The sequence below is a fragment of the Phyllobates terribilis genome, unplaced genomic scaffold, assembly GCF_046119375.1.
Source record: "Phyllobates terribilis strain yellow unplaced genomic scaffold, ASM4611937v1 Scaffold_246__1_contigs__length_2949330, whole genome shotgun sequence".
Taxonomy (NCBI): domain Eukaryota; kingdom Metazoa; phylum Chordata; class Amphibia; order Anura; family Dendrobatidae; genus Phyllobates; species Phyllobates terribilis.
Genome location: NW_027363006.1, coordinates 1395604 through 1418466, shown reverse-complemented (window position 1 = coordinate 1418466; position 22863 = coordinate 1395604). Strand labels below are relative to the sequence as shown.

At 46.7% G+C, this 22863-nt stretch overlaps 1 protein-coding gene across 2 annotated transcripts; it reads right to left on the bottom strand.

Moving 5' to 3' along the window:
• Positions 1–1493: 1493 nt before the first annotated feature.
• On the bottom strand, positions 1494–22659 carry LOC141217707 (dynein axonemal heavy chain 12-like). Of its 2 annotated transcripts, XM_073665842.1 has the most exons (7): positions 22555–22659; positions 16975–17081; positions 13313–13497; positions 12913–13021; positions 11495–11777; positions 6687–6804; positions 1494–2071 (listed from the first exon to the last, which is right to left on the bottom strand). In XM_073665842.1, the coding sequence occupies exons 3-5, from the start codon at positions 13451–13453 to the stop codon at positions 11746–11748; spliced, it is 282 nt and encodes a 93-aa protein (XP_073521943.1). In that variant the 5' UTR covers positions 13454–13497; positions 16975–17081; positions 22555–22659; the 3' UTR covers positions 1494–2071; positions 6687–6804; positions 11495–11745. The 2 variants fall into 2 exon arrangements, with proteins under 2 accessions (XP_073521943.1, XP_073521944.1); XM_073665843.1 differs by lacking the exon at positions 16975–17081 and having other exon boundaries at positions 22555–22642.
• Positions 22660–22863: the final 204 nt, after the last annotated feature.

Below are 22863 nucleotides of genomic sequence, written 5' to 3'. Positions count from 1 at the left end.
ACACACCTTCTCATTTAAAGACTTTTCTGGATTTTCATGATTTTGAAAATTGTACATTCACACTGAAAGCATCAAAACTATGAATTAACACATGTGGAATTATATACTTAACAAAAAAGTGTGAAACAACTGAAAATATGTCTTATATTCTAGGTTCTTCAGAGTAGCCACCTTTTGGTTTGATGACTGCTTTGCACACTCTTGGCATTCTCTTGATGAGCTTCAAGAGGTAGTCACCGGAAATGGTCTTCCAACAATCTTGAAGGAGTTCCCAGAGATGCTTAGCACTTGTTGGCCCTTTTGCCTTCACTCTGTGGTCCAGCTCACCCCAAACCATCTCGATTGAGTTCAGATCTGGTGACTGTGGAGGCCAGGTCAACTGGTGTAGCACCCCATCACTCTCTTTCTTGGTCAAATAGCCCTTACAAAGCCTGGAGGTGTGTTTGGGGTCATTGTCCTGTTGAAAAATAAATGATGGTCCAACTAAACGCAAACCAGATGGAATAGCATGCCGCTGCAAGATGCTGTGGTAGCCATGCTGGTTCAGTATGCCTTCCATTTTGAATAAATCCACAACAGTGTCAGCAGCAAAGCACCCCCACACCATCACACCTCCTCCTCCATGCTTCACGGTGGGAACCAGGCATGTAGAGTCCATCCGTTCACCTTTTCTGCGTCGCACAAAGACACGGTGGTTGGAACCAAAGATCTAAAATTTGGACTCATCAGACCAAAGCACAGATTTCCACTGGTCTAGTGTCCATTCCTTGTGTTCTTTAGCCCAAACAAGTCTCTTCTTCTTGTTGCCTGTCCTTAGCAGTGGTTTCCTAGCAGCTATTTTACCATGAAGGCCTGCTGCACAAAGTCTCCTCTTAACTGTTGTTGTAGAGATGTGTCTGCTGCTAGAACTCTGTGTGGCATTGACCTGGTCTCTAATCTGAGCTGCTGTTAACCTGCGATTTCTGAGGCTGGTGACTCGGATAAACTTATCCTCAGAAGCAGAGGTGACTCTTGGTCTTCCTTTACTGGGGCGGTCCTCATGTGACCCAGTTACTTTGTAGCGCTTCATGGTTTTTGCAACTGTACTTGGGGACACTTTCAAAGTTTTCCCAATTTTTCGGACTGACTGACCTTCATTTCTTAAAGTAATGATGGCCACTCGTTTTTCTTTACTTAGCTGCTTTTTTCTTGCCATAATACAAATTCTAACAGTCTATTCAGTAGGACTATCAGCTGTGTATTCACCTGACTTCTGCACAACACAACTGATGGTCCCAACCCCATTTATAAGGCAAGAAATCCCACTTATTAAACCTGACAGGGCACATCTGTGAAGTGAAAACCATTTCCGGTGACTACCTCTTGGCTACTTTGAAGAACCTAGACTATAAGACATATTTTCAGTTGTTTCACACTTTTTTGTTAAGTATATAATTCCACATGTGTTAATTCATAGTTTTGATGCTTTCAGTGTGAATGTACAATTTTCATAGTCATGAAAATACAGAAAAATCTTTAAATGAGAATGTGTGTCCAAACTTTTGGTCTGTACTATATAATCAAAAGATGTCAGCAGAACATCGGATGGAGTCAGTTTATTATCTGCAATGGAGCAGCTTAACATTGTATGTACCTTTGACATTGCTATGTAGTCCAAACCATCAGAGCAGTTAAAGACCACACACTGCACGGCCAGCACCTTGGCCAAATCTTTGGTGGTCTCAGTTTTTCCTGTGCCGGCCGGACCTTCTGGAGCTCCACCAAGATTTAGATAAAAAGCACCGATCTACCAATGAAACATGAAAGAACTGGTATGAAATATCAATAATAATTGCTAATAAGTTTCATGCATCATACAAAAGTCAAAAACATTTCTGAGCATAACCCATCACATCATAGCAGAGTCCGCTAGCATCGGTCAGTGAGCGGAGTGATGACCAGGCGTGGGGAGCTGCCCAGGTACTCATAGGCGGACTTCACATTGCAGTTGATGATTCGCACTCTCGCATTCTCATTCTCCCAGTAATAGCGGAGTTGGGCAAGCCACCGGAAGTCTGTTCATGAGAAACTCCTGAGGAATGTAGGAAAAGATAGTCAACCTCTAAGACACTGCAGAATCACAAGGGAGAGTTTCTAAAGGGAAGGCAAATGCACATACATTATAGGACAAAACTCCTAGTCACCGAATTCTGCTTTTTTCATTTAGTCCCATTGCCCACGGTGTATAATATCCGGACTCTCAGCCCCCAGTTTATAAAATCCGGCCTCTCGCCTCCCCCGGTGTATAACATCCACCCCTCGCCCCTAGTTTAGTATAACATCTCTCCCCTCGCCCCCCGCCAGTGTATAAAATCCATCCCCTCAACCCCACTGTATAACATCCAACCCCAAGCGCTCCATTGCATAACATCTGGCCCCCAGGGTATAACATCCGGCCCCCAGCCCCGGTGTATAACATCTGTCCCCTCGCTCCCTCCCCCTGGTGTATAACATCCGGCCTCTCGCCCCCCCGGTGTATAATATCCGTCCCCTCGCCCCCCCCCCGCCAGTGTATAAAATCCATCCCCTCAACCCCACTGTATAACATCCAACCCCAAGCCCTTCTTTGCATAATATCCGGCCCCCAGCCCCGGTGTATAACATCTGTCCCCTCGCTCCCTCCCCCTTGTGTATAACATCTGGCCTCTCGCCCCCCCGGTGTATAATATCCGTCCCCTCGCCCCGGTGTATAATATCCGTCCCCCCGCCCCTGGTGTATAATATCCGTCCCCTCGCCCCTGGTGTATAATATCCGTCCCCTCGCCCCTGGTGAATAATATCCGTCCCCTCGCACCTGGTGTATAATATCCGTCCCCTCGCCCCTGGTGTATAATATCCGTCCCCTCACCCCTGGTGTATAATATCCGTCCCCTCGCACCTGGTGTATAATATCTGTCCCCTCACCCCTGGTGTATAATATCCGTCCCCTCACCCCTGGTGTATAATATCCGTCCCCTCGCACCTGGTGTATAATATCCGTCCCCTCGCACCTGGTGTATAATATCCGTCCCCTCGCCCCTGGTGTATAATATCTGTCCCCTCACCCCTGGTGTATAATATCCGTCCCCTCGCACCTGGTGTATAATATCCGTCCCCTCGCCCCTGGTGTATAATATCCGTCCCCTCACCCCTGGTGTATAATATCCGTCCCCTCGCACCTGGTGTATAATATCCGTCCCCTCGCCCCTGGTGTATAATATCCGTCCCCTCACCCCTGGTGTATAATATCCGTCCCCTCACCCCTGGTGTATAATATCCGTCCCCTCGCACCTGGTGTATAATATCCGTCCCCTCGCCCCTGGTGTATAATATCCGTCCCCTCGCCCCTGGTGTATAATATCCGTCCCCTCGCCCCTGGTGAATAATATCCGTCCCCTCGCCCCTGGTGTATAATATCCGTCCCCTCGCCCCTGGTGAATAATATCCGTCCCCTCGCACCTGGTGTATAATATCTGTCCCCTCACCCCTGGTGTATAATATCCGTCCCCTCGCACCTGGTGTATAATATCCGTCCCCTCGCCCCTGGTGTATAATATCCGTCCCCACGCCCCCCGGTGTATAATATCCGTCCCCTCACCCCGGTATATAATATCCGTCCCCTTGCTCCTCAGTGTATAACATCCAGCCCTCGGACAGTATAACATCTAGCCCCTCGTACCCCTAGGGTATAACATCTGGCCCCTCGGCCTTGTATAACATTAAGACTCTCGCCCCCCACCAGTGTATAACATCAATCCCCACGCCCCCCGGTGTATAACATCCGCCCTCCCATGCTGTGTGCTGTTACTAACATATGACAGAACGGCTGGTGGTGCAGAGCTCTCTGATACCAGCGCGGTCCTGTAATAGGAGCCACCGGGGTAACAAGTCTGGATATTACATTTCTTCCCTCCTAAATCTTCCCCCATCACATGTGAGTGATATTATTAAGGAGTGGAAGGAACTGCAGCACCTCAGGAGACCCCGGAACATTACAGAGCGGGGTCACTGAGTGCTGAGGAGCAGAGGGCAGAACGCTCTCCTGACTCCATAACTGCAGAGTCCAGATCTACTTTGGTAACAACATCACCGCAAACACTGCGCCCCCGCCTGGAGCTTTATGGCCGAGCAGCTGCATGCAGCCTTACATCATCAAGCACGATGCCGAGCGTCGGATGGAGTGGTGTGAAGCCGCCACCACAGGACTCTGGAGGAGACCTGTTCTGTGCAGTGACGGATCACACTTCTCTATCTGGCATCTGATGGACGAGTCTGGATTTGGTGAATGCCAGGAGAACGTTACCCTATTAACTGCATTGTGCCCGCTGGGCAGTTTGGTGGTGGAGGTATGGCCTTGTTTTTAGGGGGTGGTCTAGGCCCCTTAGTTCCAGTGAAAAGATATCTTAATGCTTCAGCACAAGACATTTTAAACAATTGTAGCTTCCAACCCTAAGGGAATAGAAGAGCAGAACTGTTTCCCACACGTTCTCAACCTCAACCCCACTAAACACCTTTAGGATGATTAATTAGAACAAATACTGGAGAATGGCAGCATAAATATGTCACCGCCACATAGGGAAGAACAATGTCAGGCACACATCAATTACATTGCCATATGTCTGCTCAGGCTTAGAATGGCTGACCACTCGGAGAATGACATAATACCTACAAAGAAACCGAACAAAAGGTCATTAAAGGAATTGACATAAAACCCCTTTATTAGTCCATCCATGGTTATAGAACGACACTGCACAGAGGAGGGCACACACACCATTGATAGAAAATATTACAAACCGCACCTAGGCCATCCAAACCACTGACTATAAAGATCAATTGTGGCAATGAGTCATATACAGGGGATGCCGACACCTACAGATGCCAAAACATTCCTATATAGGGACCACCATCTCAATATGCAGAAATGACTACTGCCCCATAGACGTCATTGTAAGTACACCCCAAGATTGCTTTACTGTGACAAGATCAATTGTGTCCTATGAAAACTCAAAGAAAAGAGGGGGGAACATAACATAGATATGGAAAGAACATAGGAATGTGGTGAAATGTATGAAGGTGCTCGGCATACTGAGCTGTGATATCTGTAGAGGGACGGACTCCATATTAACATCCTGGATATGGATTAGAATAGGAGGCCATAAAAGCCCCTGTAGGTGTAATGTGGAGGGGGCACAATACCTTTCTCCATGTAGTGTATAATAAATAGAACATGGTATTGGAAAGTTTGCTGCCAGCCATGATGTTTGCACAAACCTGTTTCGATCATTTCTGTGACCACGTCACGAGCGTGCCCCTCTATGGTGACGAGAGCCCCCAATGTGCTGCGAGTCTGCTGGGACAATTTGCCTCCTCGCAAATTGCTCCAAATACCCAGATGTACCTCTATAAAACCCTGCTACAAACAGCATGGAAAACTCAATGCAGATGGATTAATTTTATGCTGGTATTATGGGAAATCCCATACAATGTCTTCCCTTATTGGTAGATATGACGAGAGTAGAGATGAGCGAATGGATTTGCAGGACTCTGGTCCAACAGTCCGGTCAGTATTCCACGGCCGCAGGACCGGAGCCCCGTGAACCGGCATCTCCGGCTCCTCTTTTGATGTCGATGTCATAGTTGTGGTGTGAGGCACAAATGACATCACGCCTGGCCGGCTAATCAAAAGAGGAGCCAGGGATGCCGGCATGTAAGAGGCGGTTAGCAAGGCTCCCATCCAACAGCCACAGACTACTAACCTGCTCTCTTAGACCAAGGTCCTGCAAATTTAGTTGCGCATCTCTAGACAAGATGCATGAATCAATGCAAAATCCCAACAATACTATGGAGCCTTTTGGGTACCTTCAAGATATTGAGCCGCTGTACAACTGCAACCCCCAGGAGAAGACCCCTGGGCAAGAACACTACATGGGCTCTTTGCAGTCTAATAACGTACTGTGAAATAAGCTGCTTGCATCTTTGGATGTGAATGTGGGTCCCCTTACCTCTGTTGCACCAATGGTATATCCCCCCCTGGAAACTCCTATAAGCTGCGTCTCTGGGTATGACAGTCTATTAGCAGGAGAACTCATGAAGTCTGTCTATGAATGTATATATATGTATTTCTCCCAGAAAATTATTACAATTACACGTTTTGTTGTTCACATGTTTATTTCATTTGTGTATATTGGAACAACACAAAAAGAAGATATTAGTCAACAATTTTGGTTCTCAAGTCCTCAGACAGTTCTCTTCTCCTCTTTCTGTTCTCCCTGCTTAGTGTGGCACGTAACAACGCAAAGACTGAGTCAACTTTGTATCAGGTTTCAGGTGTGATTTTCATATTGCCCGCACCTTTTACTTGCCACAGGTGACTTTGAACGAGCATCACATGCTTGAAACAAAATTGTTTACCCACAATTTTGGAAAGATGCCAACAATTTTGTCCGACCCATTTATGGGGTTTTGTGTGAAATTATATCCAATTTGCCTTTTTTTGTGTTGTTCCAATACATACAAAGGAAATAAACATGTGTATAACAGAAAATACACATGCAATTTTTTATGGAAAAATACTTCATTTTCTGGAACAACTTCAAGGGTGCCAACACTTCCGGCCATGACTGTTTATAGTGAAGCAACCTTGATCAGTAAAGGAGCTTATGCCGTACCTCCGGGCCACTGTCGATAGCTTCATGCACTTCACTTGTCCAGAACATGAGACACACAGAGCACGACCTGTCCCGGCCATTCCCTCACCCAGTCTTTTCTTGCAGTCGCAGGGTATGCCTTTTAAAAAAGAAAGTTAAATTACGTTGACAGAAGCATTTAAGAGAGGGACAACCTTACTAGTATTATCTAGCAAATTCATTTCTACCGATTGCAGGTAGAAGATCTGCTACCTGGCTCTATTGCAAGAGATACATCATCCACAAATCATTCACTGCCGCCAAATAATCTTATACAAATATAAAAGAACTAGATGGTGGCCCGATTCTAATGCATCGGGTATTCTAGAATAGGTATGCGGCCGACCGGGTGCAATCAGCAGAGCTGTGTTTAAATTTGGCGCCAAAATCGCTGATTGGTCGCGTTCGGCAACCGCGACCAATCAGCAAAGCGGTGTTTAAATTTGGCGGCAATATCGATGATTGGTCGCGGGCGGCGGCCGCGACCAATCAGCGAACCGTGTTAGTGAGGACTGGAGAGCGTGTTGAAATTTGGCACCAAAATCGCTGATTAGTCGCGACCAATCAGCCGAGCGGTGTTTAAATTTGGCGCCAATACTGCTGACTGGTCATGGCCGCCGACCGCGACCAATCAGCAGAGCGATGCAGAGCGGGGTTTAAATTCGGCGCCAAAATCACAGATTGGTCGCCGGCCGCGACCAAACAGCAGAGCATTCTTTAAATTTGGCGCCAAAATCGCTGATTGGTCGAGGCCGGCGACAGCGAACAATCATAAGAGCGTTGTTTAAATTTGGCGCCAATCTCGCTGATTGGTCGCGGATGGCGGCCGCGACCAATCAGCAGAGCGGCGTTTAAATTTGGCGCCAATCTCGCTGATTGGTCGCGGCTGGCGGCCGCGACCAATCAGCAGTGCGGTGTTTAAATTTGGCACCAAAATCGCTGATTAGTCGCGGCTGGTGGCTGCGACCAATCAGCAGAGCAGGGTTTAAATTTGGCACCAATAATGCTGATGGGTCTTTGCCGGCGACCGCGACCAATCAGCACAGCGGGGTTTACATTTGGCCCCAATGCTGCTGATTGGTCTCGGCCGGCGACTGTGACCAATCAGCAGAGCGTTGTTTAAATTTGGCACCAAAAACGCAGATTGGTCGCGGCCGGTGGTTGCGACCAATCAGCAGAGTGAGGTTTAAATTTGGCGCCAATACTGCTGACTGGTCACGGCCGACATCCGCGACCAATCAGCAGAGCGTTGTTTAAATTTTGCGCCAATACTGCTGATTGATCTCGGCCAGCGACCGCGATCAATCAGCAGAGCGTTGCTTAAATTTGGCGCCAATCTCGTTGATTGGACGCGTCCGGCGTCCGCGTCCAATCAGCACAGCAGTGTTTAAATGTGGCGGCAAGATCGGTGAATGGTCGCGGCCGCTATTTAAATGTGGCGCCCAAATCGGTGATTGGTTGCGGGCAGCGGACGCGACCAATCAGCAGAGCGGTGTTTAACTTTAGCGCCAAGATCACTGATTGGTCGGGTGTGGAGAGCGCGACCAATCAGCGAATCGTATTGGTGAGGAGCGGGGAGTGGAATCGTATTAGAGAGGACAGGGGAGCGCCCCTGCCTGTGCGGCTACTTCCGCTGCGAGAACCCGGGACATGAGCGGGCGCTCGGAGCAGAAGTATCCCGACCCGCAGCGCCGCTCCCCGGTCCTCCCTTCACACCCTAGCCGCTGATGTCCCCACAGTATCCGCAGGGTGTTACAAAGGTCCGGACATTTGTGTTCAAAATCGCTGATTGGTCGCTGGCGCTGCCCGCGACCAATCACCGATTTGGGCGCCAATTTTAAATATCGGCCGCGACCAATCACCGATCTTGGCTCCACATTTAAACACCGCTGTGCTGATTGGTCGCCGACGCTGGGCGCGACCAATCACCGATTTTGGCGCCACATTTAAATTTAAATAGCGGCCGCGACCAATTGGATGTCAGCACCGCTCCCCGGTCCTCCCTTCACACCCTAGCCGCATGGATGTCAGCGCCGCTGCCTGTGCGGATAGTTCCGCTGCAAGAACCCGGGACATGAGCGGGCGCTCGCAGCAGAAGTATCCGGACTCGCAGCGCCGCTCCCCGGTCCTCCCTTCACACCCTAGCCACTGATGTCCCCACAGTATCTGCATGGTGTTACAAAGGTCAGGACATCTGTGTTAAAAATCGCTGATTGGTCGCTGGCGCTGGCCGCGACCAATCACCGATCTTGGCGGCAAATTCAAACACCGCTGTGCTGATTGGTCGCCGACGCTGTGCGCGACCAATCACCAATTTTGGCGGCACATTTAAATAGCGTCCGCGACCAATCAGTACAGCGGTGTTTAAATGTTGAGCCAAGATCGGTGATTGGTCGCGGCCGATATTTAAATTTGGCGCCTAAATCGGTGATTGGTCGGCGGCAGCGTCAGCGACCAATCAGCGATTTTTAACACAAATGTCCGGACCTTTGTAACACCATGCGGATACTGTGGGGACATCAGCGGCTAGGGTGTGAAGGGAGGACCGGGGAGCGGCGCTGCGGGTCGGGATACTTCTGCTGCGAGCGCCCGCTCATGTCCCGGGTTCTCGGAGCGGAAGTATCCGCACAGGCAGCGGCGCTGACATCCATGCGGCTAGGGCGTGAAGGGAGCACCGGGGAGCGGCGCTGACATCCAATTGGTCACGGCCGCTATTTAAATGTGCCGCACAAATCGGTGATTGGTCGCCGACTTGGCCCGCAACCAATCACTGATCTTGCGGCCAAAGTTAAACACTACGGTGCTAATTGGTCGCGGACGCTGACAGCGACCAATCACCGATTTGGGCGCCACATTCAAATATCGGCCGCGACCAATCACCGATCTTGGCTCCACATTTAAACACCGCTGTGCTGATTGGTCGCCGACGCTGGGCGCGACCAATCACCGATTTTGGTGCCACATTTAAATAGCGTCCGCGACCAATCCGCACAGCGGTGTTTAAATGTGGAGCCAAGATCGGTGATTGGTCGCGGCCGATATTTGAATGTGGCGCCCAAATCGGTGATTGGTCGCTGTCAGCGTCCGCGACCAATCAGCACTGTAGTGTTTAACTTTTGCGGCAAGATCCGTGATTGGTTGTGGGCCAAGACCGCGACCAATCACCGATTTGTGCGGCACTTTTAAATAGCGTCCGCGACCAATTGGATGTCAGCGCCGCTCCCCGTTCCTCCCTTCACACCCTAGCCGCATGGATGTCAGCGTCGCTGCCTGTGCGGATACTTCCGCTCCGAGAACCCGGGACATGAGCGGGCGCTCGGAGCAGAAGTATCCCGACCCGCAGCGCCGCTCCCCGGTCCTCCCTTCACACCCTAGCCGCTGATGTCCCCACAGTATCCGCATGGTGTTACAAAGGTCCGGACATTTGTGTTAAAAATCGCTGATTGGTCGCTGGCGCTGCCCGCGACCAATCACCGATTTGGGCGCCAAATTTAAATATCGGCCGCGACCAATCACCGATCTTGGCTCCACATTTAAACACCGCTGTGCTGATTGGTCGCGGCTGATATTTAAATTTGGCGCCCAAATCGGTGATTGGTCGCGGGCAGCGCCAGCGACCAATCAGCGATTTTTAACACAAATGTCCGGACCTTTGTAAGACCATGCGGATACAGTGGGGACATCAGCGGCTAGGGTGTGAAGGGAGGACCGGGGAGCGGCGCTGCGAGTCCAGATACTTCTGCTGCGAGCGCCCGCTCATGTCCCGGGTTCTCGGAGCGGAAGTATCCGCACAGGCAGCGCCGCTGACATCCATGCGGCTAGGCTGTGAAGGGAGGACCGGGGAGCGGCGCTGACATCCATGCGGCTAGGGTGTGAAGGGAGGACCGGGGAGTGGCGCTGACATCCAATTGGTCACGGACGCTATTTAAAAGTGCCGCACAAATCGGTGATTGGTCGCTGTCTTGGCCCGCGACCAATGACTGATCTTGGCGCCAAAGTTAAACACTATTGTGCTGATTGGTCACGGACGCTGACCGCGACCAATCACCGATTTGGGCGCCAAATTGAAATATCGGCCGCGACCAATCACCGATTTTGGCGCCAAATTTAAATATCGGCCGCGACCAATCACCACAGCGGTGTTTAAATGTGGAGCCAAGATCGGTGATTGGTCGCGGGCAGCGTCGGCGACCAATCAGCACAGCGGTGTTTAAGTTTTGCGCTAAGATCAGTGATTGGTCGGGTCCGAAGACCGCGATCAATCATCGAATCGTCTTGGTGAGGACCGGGGAGCGGCGCTGCCTGTGCGGCTACTTCCGCTGCGAGAACCCGGGACATAGCGGGCGCTCACAGCAGAAGTATCCCGACCCGCGGCGCCGCTCCCCGGTCCTCCCTTCCGCATGGAGGTCAGCGACGCCGGCGGTCCTTCCGCTGCTACCGGCCGGGAGATGAGCGCCTCGCGGCGCTCATCTTCCGGCTGCATCTCCATCCCGCAGATGGGTCCGTCGGTCGGGTTCCTTCTGCTGTTGCCGGCCGGGAGATGAGCGCCTTGCGCCGGTCATCTCCCGGCTGCATGGCCGCTCAGCTCCGTCCCGCAGATGAGCCGCTAACGGCCGCCATCTTTTTTTAGAAATCCCCCGGCGCTGATTGGCCGCTGCCGGACCAATGAGCGACGCGGGATTTCCTGGACAGACAGACACACAGACAGACAGACAGACGGGATAAGACGATTATATATATAGACTAGATTAGTTCCAATTAATGCTTTTGGTCTGTAGGTAGATCCGTACCATTCGTGACCGAGCAATAACATCATGCACGCTCCTTAACATGACATCTTCCCCTTGGATGAGCCACTTCTCCACGGCCCCCCGAGCCTCGGAGGTGGAGATGGTCTGGATGAGCTCTACGCGTTCCCCCTCGGTGCTGTACATGGCTTTGATGTCCAGGTTAGGAAGGAGCTCCAGCTTTGCTATGCCTTCAAAGCCCTTCTTTAGATGTGGTTGGACCCGCAGAGGATCTTTAGTCTCAGAGAGAATTTCTAGCATTTCGTCGTTGGACAGGAAGAAAAAGCTAAAGCGAAAATGCACAATATGATAAAGATGTCATTAAAGTATTGGGTCAGGCGCCATTTGTATTAGTGTCTATGTGAGAAAATAGAAAAGCAAAGCTTTAAAGTAAAGATTCAGTCCCCATACACATTGGATTAAAATAGTTTAAACCTGACGATTGCAGCAGGACCGGCCTACCCACTGATGTGTATGGGGGTCTCCTGACTCTCCCCCGATAGAGGATGTCAGGGCCAGAAGGATCGGGCAGATGGGATTTCAATACCCGGTCTTTTGGTTCTCAGGGGAGATAACCCGCTGCCGGAGGTGTCCAGTACCGACTTTCTCCTCTCTCCCCATTAAAACCACATGACTGTTCAGCAGAATAGGTGGGAGTCAGGAGAAATAGCCAAATAACCATTCAGACCACGGGTATCTCATATGTCATGCGTATGGTTAGCTTAAAGGGGCTATCCAGCTTTGGGAACTTTTTTTTATTTAACTGAAATGTGTATTCCCATCTCCAGGATTCTACCCCAATATGTAGTATGCGTAATAATAATAATATTAGCAAATACCTCCAATTAGAAGTTTAGTATAGTTCTTCTGATTTGTTTTGTCGCTTACCCCATGTGCAGGGCATTGCAGTAGCTTAGGTTACGACCACTAGCAAATAACTGTCACTATATGAGTGGTCGTAACCATGGATACCGAAGCTACTGCAATGCCTTGCACATGGGGAAAGCGACATAGTGAATCAGAAGAACTATACTACACTTCTAATTGGAGGTATTTGCTAATATTATTATTATTACTACGCCTACTACATATTGGGATAGGATCTTGGAGATGGGAATACCCATTTAATTGCGAGTATTTGCGACAATTCAGTTTCATTAAAAATGTTGCACCGTTAGGCTTTTTGTTTCCTGCACATTCAGCTTTGATGTGATCTGTGGTCATAAATCGGCTAAGAGGAGCTGAAAAAAGACAGATTAAAAATAAGTCCAATAGCCAGCGCAACACAGAGCCAATAGAAGGCAAACAGTGCAAAATTATTAATGAAATCCAATTACAAAAATGATTTCAATGCGTTTAAATAAGAAAAAAAAATATTTAAGGAATATATACAATCATTGCAACAAGTGAAAGGACTATACCGTGGGAAAAAAGCCTCTTCTTCTCCAGCCCTTTCATGATTTTATCCAGAAGCACATTGCTGTCCTGAAGTTTCTCCAGAAGTCCGGTCAGAGAAGTGGCGCTTAAAACCTAAAACAAAGTAGATAGCCCATAAGTAAGATTCCATTATATAGTTATAGAGACTGAAAAAAGGTCACATTCATTGACTATTGTGCCAATAGTTTATATTAAAAGAAAAATTAGAACCTATTTGGATAGAAAATAGAAGATGCGGGAGGCTGGAGTCCAGGCAGTGCGGAGCCCCATAACCCGGGATCCTTGTGATGGAAGCATCAGGACACGGACTCTTGGAAAACATCAATCCTGGATGCAAGATGACCGTGCTTTCTTGTATCAGTCCACCATGAAGCATCCATTTACCTTCGGGTCTTTAACGCAATGTTTCATGATCTCTCTCCAGTTTCTGTCCACAGTCTGGAATAAGCGTCCTTCTTCAGGCATTTGCTGCATGATGTCCTCAGAAGAGAAGATTAAAGCCACTGGGTCGGCACCTTCAGCCATTCATCAATGGTTTCCTGGATCCTTATCAGTCGTTCCTCCCATTGCTTAAAGGAGGAGAGCAAAAAGTTAATTACACATAAAATGAAAAGGATAGAAAAAAAATGCTATCATTTTAGAAGATAAATTATCAATGGATATGAATTCTGAATTGTTGGACATTTGTAGGGAAAGTTTGGCGAGACTCCTTGATACCATCCCCTTTACATGTAAGCTGGAGCCGCATGTAACTTTAGCCTCGGAGATCCTAATGAAACCTTAGCTTCTGCTAATAAGCAAGTGAAGATTTTAAGCTGAGTGACAACATTTACTGTGGGTGGGAACTCCTTAATCCCTTCAGGACCGGATAATTTTTTGTTTTGCATTTTTTCCTTCCCTTCTTCAAAAAGCCATACATTTTTTAATTTTTCCATTGATATAGCTGCAAGAGGCTATGTAATGTGCTGTAGCTTAACCCCTTCCCAACATATGACATACTGTTAAGCCATATGCCATGTTCCTGCAGATGTGCAAAATTTGGACCTGGGCCCCCACCAGCATGTTGGTCAGATGTATGGGCCCTTGTAGCATTCTAGATCCGATAATGATGCGCGTGTTCGTCCCTGCCTTGGATGTTTCCCATTGTAGCCCCATCCTATAATAATGTCTCTCATTCTAGGCCCCTTCCTGGTATAATGTTCCCCATCCTGCGCCCCTTCCTGTTATAATATCCCCGATCCTGGGCCTCTTCCTGTTATAATATCCACCTTCTGTGTATAATACCCCCCATCCTGAGCCCCTTTCAGCAATAACGTCCCAATCCTGGGCTCCTTCCTGGTATAATGTCCTTGGTCCTGGGCCTCTTACTGTAATAATGTCCCCCATCCTGGCCCCTTCCTGTAACAATGTCCCCAATCCTGGTACAATGTCCCCCATCCTATAACAATGTCCTCCATCCTGGTATCCTGTCCCCCATCCTAGGCCCCATTCTGGTATAATGACCTCCATCCTTGTGCCCTTCCTGGTGTAATGTCCTTCATCCTGGCCCATGTCATGGTATAATGACCCCCATTCTGGTATAATGCTCCCTATCCTGGGCCCTTTCCTTGTATAATGTTCCCCATCCTGGGCCCCTTCTTTATATAATGCTCCCCATCCTGGGCCCCTTCCTTGTCTAATTCTCCCCACCCTGAGCCCCTTCCTTGTCTAATGCTCCCCATCCTTGGCCCTTTCCTGGTATAATGTTCTGTCGTTCTTTTCTAATACATTAAATAAACAAAAATAAATGATTCTTCTTACCTTCCTGCGCTCCCACGACATGCGGCGTCTTCTTCTGTAGCTGATTTCAGTGTGCCGGTAGAGGCAGCGCATGACGTCACTTCCATGCGTCGCTCGTGACTGGCACGCCGACATCAGCTACCGGCCTTTGATTGGCTGGCGGCATGCATTGCAGCTCAGGGACCCGGCATGTTCCTGCGCAGCAATATACTTCAGCCGAATGTGCGTCCTCAGACTGTGGAAGTGCCATAAATATATGAGATGGGAATACCACTCTGCCACTGTGCGTTCCTTTATGCACTTTACCCTCCTTTTTGGCACTCTTTGTGGTAAGAGACTACCTTAAAAAATGTTTTATATGACATGTATCTGATTATTTGTGGGCAGGAGCATTATTTAGATGGATACCTGATGCATATGGCAAGTGTAAATCCAATGACTATGGAATACTTATGGATTACTTTTTGATATATTATTACACTCATTGGATTGTCTTGATATACTAACCTTATGCTATATTATCTATATTGCTCATGTCCCACTGTGACCATATGCGTGACCATATATGTATACTTTGTAACATATCTTGCTACATTGGTAATCTAATTAGTGTCTTTATACTATCCGTATTATGTCATTTCTCTTTTTACTATGTACGTTTTTTAACTTGATGGAATAAAAATTTATATTTTTTACGCCAATTAACTCTTTCTTCTCCTATGTACCCATGTGTTTCATGAGTTGGCTCAGTTTGGCAAATCTGGGATATATTTCCCCCCGGATATGCCAACTTTACCCCTATAGGGTCTATTTAGTTGTATCACTCTGAGTCTATGTCTGATCCAGAGATACAATAATGAACATGAATCCTTATATATCACGGATCTTGCAGCCGCCTTTACCTGCTTGGACATAAGTGTTACATAGTTACATAGTTTAAAAGGCCGAAAAAAGACAAGCGTCCATCCAGTTCAGCCTATTTCTTGTGCACTGCAGCTATTCCGCAGCGTTGATCCAGGGGAAGGCAAAAAAAACCATGCGGTATAGGCCAATTTACATCATTGAGGAAAAATTCACTTCCCGACTCCAATCTGGCAGTCAGATTAAATCCCTGGATTAATTATCACTAAGCATAAGATGTAATTTTATTGTTCTCAAGAAAGGCGTCCAGTCCTCTCTTGAACTCATTAAGTGAGTTGGACATCACCACTTCCTCTCCCAGAGAGTTCCAGAGTCTCACGGCTCTGACCGTAAAGAATCCCCTTCTATGCTGGTGCAGGAACCTCCTTTCCTCCAGACGCATAGTGTGCCCCCTCGTCTTTGTCACCATCCTTGGTATAAACAGGTCATGGGAGAGATCTCTGTACAGCCCCCTGATGTATTTATACATGTTTATGAGGTCTCCCCTAAGCCTTCTCTTTTCCAACGTAAATAGGCCTAATTTGGACAACCTCTCTGGGTATTCTAGTCCCTCCATTCCCTTTATTACCTTAGTCGCCCTCCTTTGTACCCTCTCTAGCTCCAATATGTCTTTCCTGAGTACCGGAGCCCAGAACTGTGCACAATATTCTAAGTGCGGCCTTACCAGCGCTTTACACAGAGGAAGAACAATGTTCTCATCATATGCCCCTATTCCTCTTCTGATGCATGCCATGACTCTATTTGCCTTCGCAGCTGCTGCCTGACACTGGGCACTCCAATTTAATTTGCTGTTAACCAAGACGCCCAGGTCCTTCTCCATGTCAGATTTCCCCAACGGTTTCCCATTTAATATGTATGGGTGACTGCTGTTTTTCTTTCCCATGTGCATGACCTTACATTTATCGGCATTGAACCCCATTTGCCATTTTTTGGCCCAACTCCCCAATTTATCTAAATCCTCCTGTAGCTGTGCCCTATCCTCATCTGTATTAACTACGTTACAAAGTTTAGTATCATCTGCAAATATTGCTATTTTACTATGCAACCCTTCCACTAGATCATTAATAAGTATATTAAATAATATAGGGCCCAAGACAGACCCTTGAGGCACCCCGCTAGTCGAGACGCAGTTATAAAAGGAATCCAATTTGTCCGCATTAATCAACTGCAGGGCATCTTGATTGGCAAATAGATTGATCACGTTGGGGTACCAAGTGTTCAGCAACTTTTCTTCTGTCTTGGCACAAGCCAAGGATCCGCTGTTCCTCAGGGATTCACATTCTACAGGACCCCTGGACCCGACAAAGAATAAAGCACTTTATCATATTAAACCTGACAGGGCACACCTGTGAAGTGAAGACCATTTCCGGTGACTACCTCTTGAAGCTCATCAAGAGAATGCCAAGAGTGTGCAAAGCAGTCATCAAAGCAAAAGGTGGCTACTCTGAAGAACCTAGAATATAAGACATATTTTCAGTTGTGTCACACTTTTTTGTTAAGTATATAATTCCACATGTGTTAATTCATAGTTTTGATGCCTTCAGTGTGAATGTACAATTTTCATAGTCATGAAAATACAGAAAAATCTTTAAATGAGAAGGTGTGTCCAAACTTTTGGTCTGTACTGTATATATCCACCCATATACAGTATACATATACACACATATACAGTATACATATATACACACCCATATACAGTATACATATATATACACACATATACAGTATACATATATATACACATATACAGTATACATATATACACACATATACCAGTATACATATATATACACCCATATACAGTATACATATATATACACACATATACAGTATACATATATACACACATATACAGTATACATATACACACATATACAGTATACATATATACACACCCATATACAGTATACATATATATACACACATATACAGTATACATATATACACACATATACAGTATACATATATATACACCCATATACAGTATACATATATACACACACATATACCAGTATACATATATATACACCCATATACAGTATACATATATATATACACACTTATACAGTATACATATATACACACCCAGTATACAGTATATATATATATATATATACACACCCATATACAGTATATATATATATATATATATATATACACACCCATATACAGTATACATATATACACACATATACAGTATACATATATACACACATATACAGTATACATATATACACATATATACACACATATACACACACATACCAGTATACATATATATATACACACGCCCATATACAGTATACAGTGGTGGCCAAAAGTATTGGCACCCCTGCAATTCTGTCAGATAATGCTCAATTTCTTCCTGAAAATGATTGCAATCATAAATTCTTTGGTATTATTATCTTCATTTAATTTGTCTTCAATGAAAAAAACAGAAAAAGAATTGTCCTAAAGCCAGATTGGATATAATTCCACACCAAACCTAAAAAAGGGGGTGGACAAAAGTATTGGCACCTTTTGAAAAATCATGTGATGCTTCTCTAATTCGTGTAATTAACAGCACATGTAACTTACCTGTGGCACCTAACATGTGTTGGCAATAGCTAAATCACACTTGCAGCCAGTTAACATGGATTAAAGTTGACTCAGCCTCTGTCCTGTATCCTTGTGTGTACCACATTGAGCATGGAGAAAAGAAAGAAGACCAAAGAACTGTCTGAGGACTTGAGAAACCAAATTGTGAGGAAGCATGAGCAATCTCAAGGCTACAAGTCCATCTCCAAAGACCTGAATGTTCCTGTGTCTTCCGTGCGCAGTGTCATCAAGAAGTGTAAAGCCCATGGCACTGTGGCTAACCTCCCTAGATGTGGACGGAAAAAAAAATTGACGAGAGATTTCAACGCAAGATTGTGCGGATGGTGGATAAAGAACCTCGACTAACATCCAAACAAGTTCAAGCTGCCCTGCAGTCCGAGGGTACAGCAGTGTCAACCCGTACTATCCGTTGGCATCTGAATGAAAAGGGACTGTATGGTAGGATACCCAGGAAGACCCCACTTCTTACCCCGAGACATAAAAAAGCCAGGCTGGAGTTTGCCAAAACTTACCTGAGAAAGCCTAAAACGTTTTGGAAGAATGTTCTCTGGTCAGATGAGACAAAAGTAGAGCTTTTTGGGAAAAACCATCAACATAGAGTGTACAGGAAAAAAAAGAGGCATTCAAAGAAAAGAACACGGTCCCTACAGTCAAACATGGCGGAGGTTCCCTGATGTTTTGGGGTTGCTTTGCTGCCTCTGGCACTGGACTGCTTGACCGTGTGCATGGCATTATGAAGTCTGAAGACTACCAACAAATTTTGCAGCATAATGTAGGGCCCAGTGTGAGAAAGCTGGGTTTCCCTCAGAGGTCATGGGTCTTCCAGCAGGACAATGACCCAAAACACACTTCCAAAAGCACTATAAAATGGTTTTAGAGAAAGCACTGGAGACTTCTAAGGTGGCCAGCAATGAGTCCAGACCTGAATCTCATAGAACACCTGTGGAGAGATCGCAAAATGGCAGTTTGGAGAAGGCTCCCTTCAAATATCAGGGACCTGGAGCAGTTTGAAGTGACCGCGGGCAAGGCCGCGCATTGGTATCTATGATCTGGCCCAGCAAGATCCCCACACACAGACTCTATCTTGACAACCGTATCTTTACTCGCATACATTTTTAACACAGCAAAGAAAAAAAAACAATAAATGACAACCGTAAATATGCACAGTAATAACTTGTACTGATAAGCTGACCCTCACTGTCCCTACTCACACGTTACCAGTCCTTTACTCCAGAAGGATGTGTCCCCCGTCGCAGGCCTGTCTGTCTTTGCAGGAAGGCGTCCCAGCCGGAAAAAAAACAGGAACAGCAGAATTCGCGGAAACAAAGGAAGGGATACTTCGGCCTCTCGCCAGAGGTCCCGCTTACAGTCTCTCTGATCCGGATAGAAGCTCTGGTGGGTCCCCTTATGTAGTCCACACTCCAGTAGCAGGGAGTGTAACAGCTGAATCCTTCAGCAGTGCAGGAGCTGGGGAAGGCTCCGAGGATATGGTGTCAGATAGAAGAAATCACGTTGAGAGTCTCTCCTGCGCCACACACGAGGGCCTGCACACCGTCCTGGCTCTTTTCACAGACCACAGCAGACTCTGCGCGCGCTTTTTCCTGCTTCCCACTTTGGTCACGTGACTCTCTAGGGCGGGACACAGGAGGCTCAGTCTTTTTCTCTGTCATCACACCCTGCGCAGGTGCAACCTCTGGCCACAAGGTGGCAACATCATCCTGTGTAATCACTTCTGTAACAGGCTCTATATCAATTATCACAGAACAGCCAGAGACGGCCAGCTCACTACAAGTTTGCCAAAGAAGAATGGTCTACAATTCCAGCAGAGCATTGTAAGAAACTCATTGATGGTTACCGGAAGCGGTTGTTCACAGTTATTTTGGCTAAAGGTTGTGCAACCAAGTATTAGGCTGAGGGTGCCAATACTTTTGTCTGGCCCATTTTTGGAGTTTTGTGTGAAATGATCAATGATTTTATTTTTGCTTCATTCTCTTTTGTGTTTTTCCTTGCAAGCAAATTAAATGAAGATAATAATACCAAAGAATTTGTGATTGCAATCATTTTCAGGAAGAAACTGAGTATTATCTGACAGAATTGCAGGGGTGCCAATACTTTTGGCCAGCACTGTACATATATATATACACACACATACAGCATACATATATACACCTATATACAGTATACATATACACACATCTACAGTATACATATATATACACCTATATACAGTATACATATATACACAGTATAGATATACACACACATATACAGTATACATATATATACACACATATACAGTATACATATATACACACACATATACAGTATACATATATACACACCCATATACAGTATACATATATACACACACATATACAGTATACATATATATATACACACACATACAGCATACATATATACACCCATATACAGTATACATATACACACATCTACAGTATACATATATATACACCTATATACAGTATACATATATACACACCCATATACAGTATACATATATACACAGTATAGATATACACACACATATACAGTATACATATATATACACACACATACAGTATACATATATACACACCCATATACAGTATACATATACACACCCATATACAGTATACATATATACACACCCATATACAGTATACATATATATATACATACAGTATGCATATACACATATACAGTATACATATATATATATATATACATATAGAGTATCTATAATATAACGCTACAAGCGTCCCTCTGTCTGAAGCCTTTATAGTCTGCGCTAGTGCGACACGCCTGCACAGTCTGGCTCCAGACTGAAGAACGCATGGAGCCGTTACAGGTAAGAGGAGTGTATGGTGCTGGAGATCACGGTATGCGTATACACTGAACACATACCGCGATCTCTGGCGCCATACTTACATACTTACCTGACCGGGATGAGCGCTACCGCGGCGCTTCTGTTCGGTCCGGAGTCCGGGGGAAGAGGGAGGCATTGAAATCGGCACATGCGCATAGCGCTATCCGGCGCCATTTTACTGAAGACACATTTGCAATGTGTCTTCAGCAAAATGGAGCCGGACAGCGTGGTATGAGCACACGCGTACTTCGGCGCCGCACTCCTCCCCCGGCCTCCAGCAGAACGGGAAACAGCGCTGGAGCACAGGGAAGAAAGGTGAGTATAAGTGTTTATTTTCTTGTATGTGTGTGTAGCATGATAAGGATGAGGGGTGCCATACATACCAGGATTGGGGGGTGAGGGGTGCCATACATACCAGGATTGGGGGGTGAGAGGACCATACATACCAGGATTGGCGTGTGAGGGGACTATCCATACCAGGATTGGGGGGTGAGGGGTGCCATGCATACCAGGATTGGGGGGTAAGGGGACCATGCATAACAGGATTGGGGGTGAGGGGACCATGCATAACAGGATTGGGGGTGAGGGGTGCCATGCATAATAGGATTGGGGGTGAGGGGTGCCATGCATATCAGGATAGGGATGAGGGGTACCATGCATACCAGGATTGGGGATGTGAGGGGGTACCATAGATACCAGAATAGGGATGAGGGGGTACCATGCATACCAGGATTGGGGGTGAGGGGTACCATGTATACCAGAATTGGGGGGTGAGGGGACCATGCATACCAGGATTGGGGCTGAGGGGTGCCATGTATACCAGAATTGGGGGGGGGACCATGCATACCAGGATTGGGGATGAGGGGTGCCATGCATACCAGGATTGGGGAATGAGGGGTGCCATGCATACCAGGATTGGGGGGTGGAGGGACCATGCATACCACAGTAGGATGGGGGCAGCACAAATACCAGGATGGGAGACCATATACCAATAAAAATGCTCGCCACCCGGGCGTAGAACGGGTTCAATAGCTAGTACATATATACACGCATATATACAGTAATACAGCATATACATACACATATATACTGTATACACACACACATACACATATATACTGTATATCCCCCCACACACATATATACAGTAATACAGCATATACATACACATATATACTGTATATACACACACACACATATATACAGTAATACAGCATATACATACACATATATACTGTATATCCCCACACACACACACATATATACAGTAATACAGCATATACATACACATATATACTGTATATACACACACACATATATATATATATCTGGCGACAGGGCCCCGCTGCGTCCTCTGTGTCTCTGTACAGATATAAGTGTAACACGTCCTGGATCCAGCACAGGTGACAGTCTGCCATAGAGCTGACGTGCAGTACATACACTGTGTTATGGGGGCGCTCACCTGTGCGGACCCCGCGCTCCGGCCGCTACTTCTCTGCTCATATAAGGTCTCTCTTTCTGCCATTAAATAATTCGGTTGTCATGGCAGTGGAGGCGGGGCGTTGGTAGGGGGCGTGTCTGGTATAGGGCAGATTGGGGCGGGGATGTCATGCAGTGCTTGTCTCATCGCTGTAATTTCCTGCTGATGCCACCTGGTGGACAGCATTGGTCAGTACGCGCTGAGAATGCTCACATGGTGGGGGAGGGGCAGCTTATATATGTATATACACAGTCACAATGCAGTTAGGGTTATGTTCACACAGTGTTTATT

What these genes read in the sequence shown, in the direction of transcription:
- LOC141217707 (XM_073665842.1), bottom strand. Translation starts at nt 13,453, where the DNA reads ATGGCTGAAGGTGCCGACCCAGTGGCTTTAATCTTCTCTTCTGAGGAC. An exon ending in ATTGCGTTAAAGACCCGAAG is followed by an intron (nt 13,022 to 13,312) that starts GTAAATGGATGC and finishes ACTTTGTTTTAG; the next exon opens with GTTTTAAGCGCCACTTCTCT. An exon ending in GAAGAGGCTTTTTTCCCACG is followed by an intron (nt 11,778 to 12,912) that starts GTATAGTCCTTT and finishes TTTTCGCTTTAG; the next exon opens with CTTTTTCTTCCTGTCCAACG.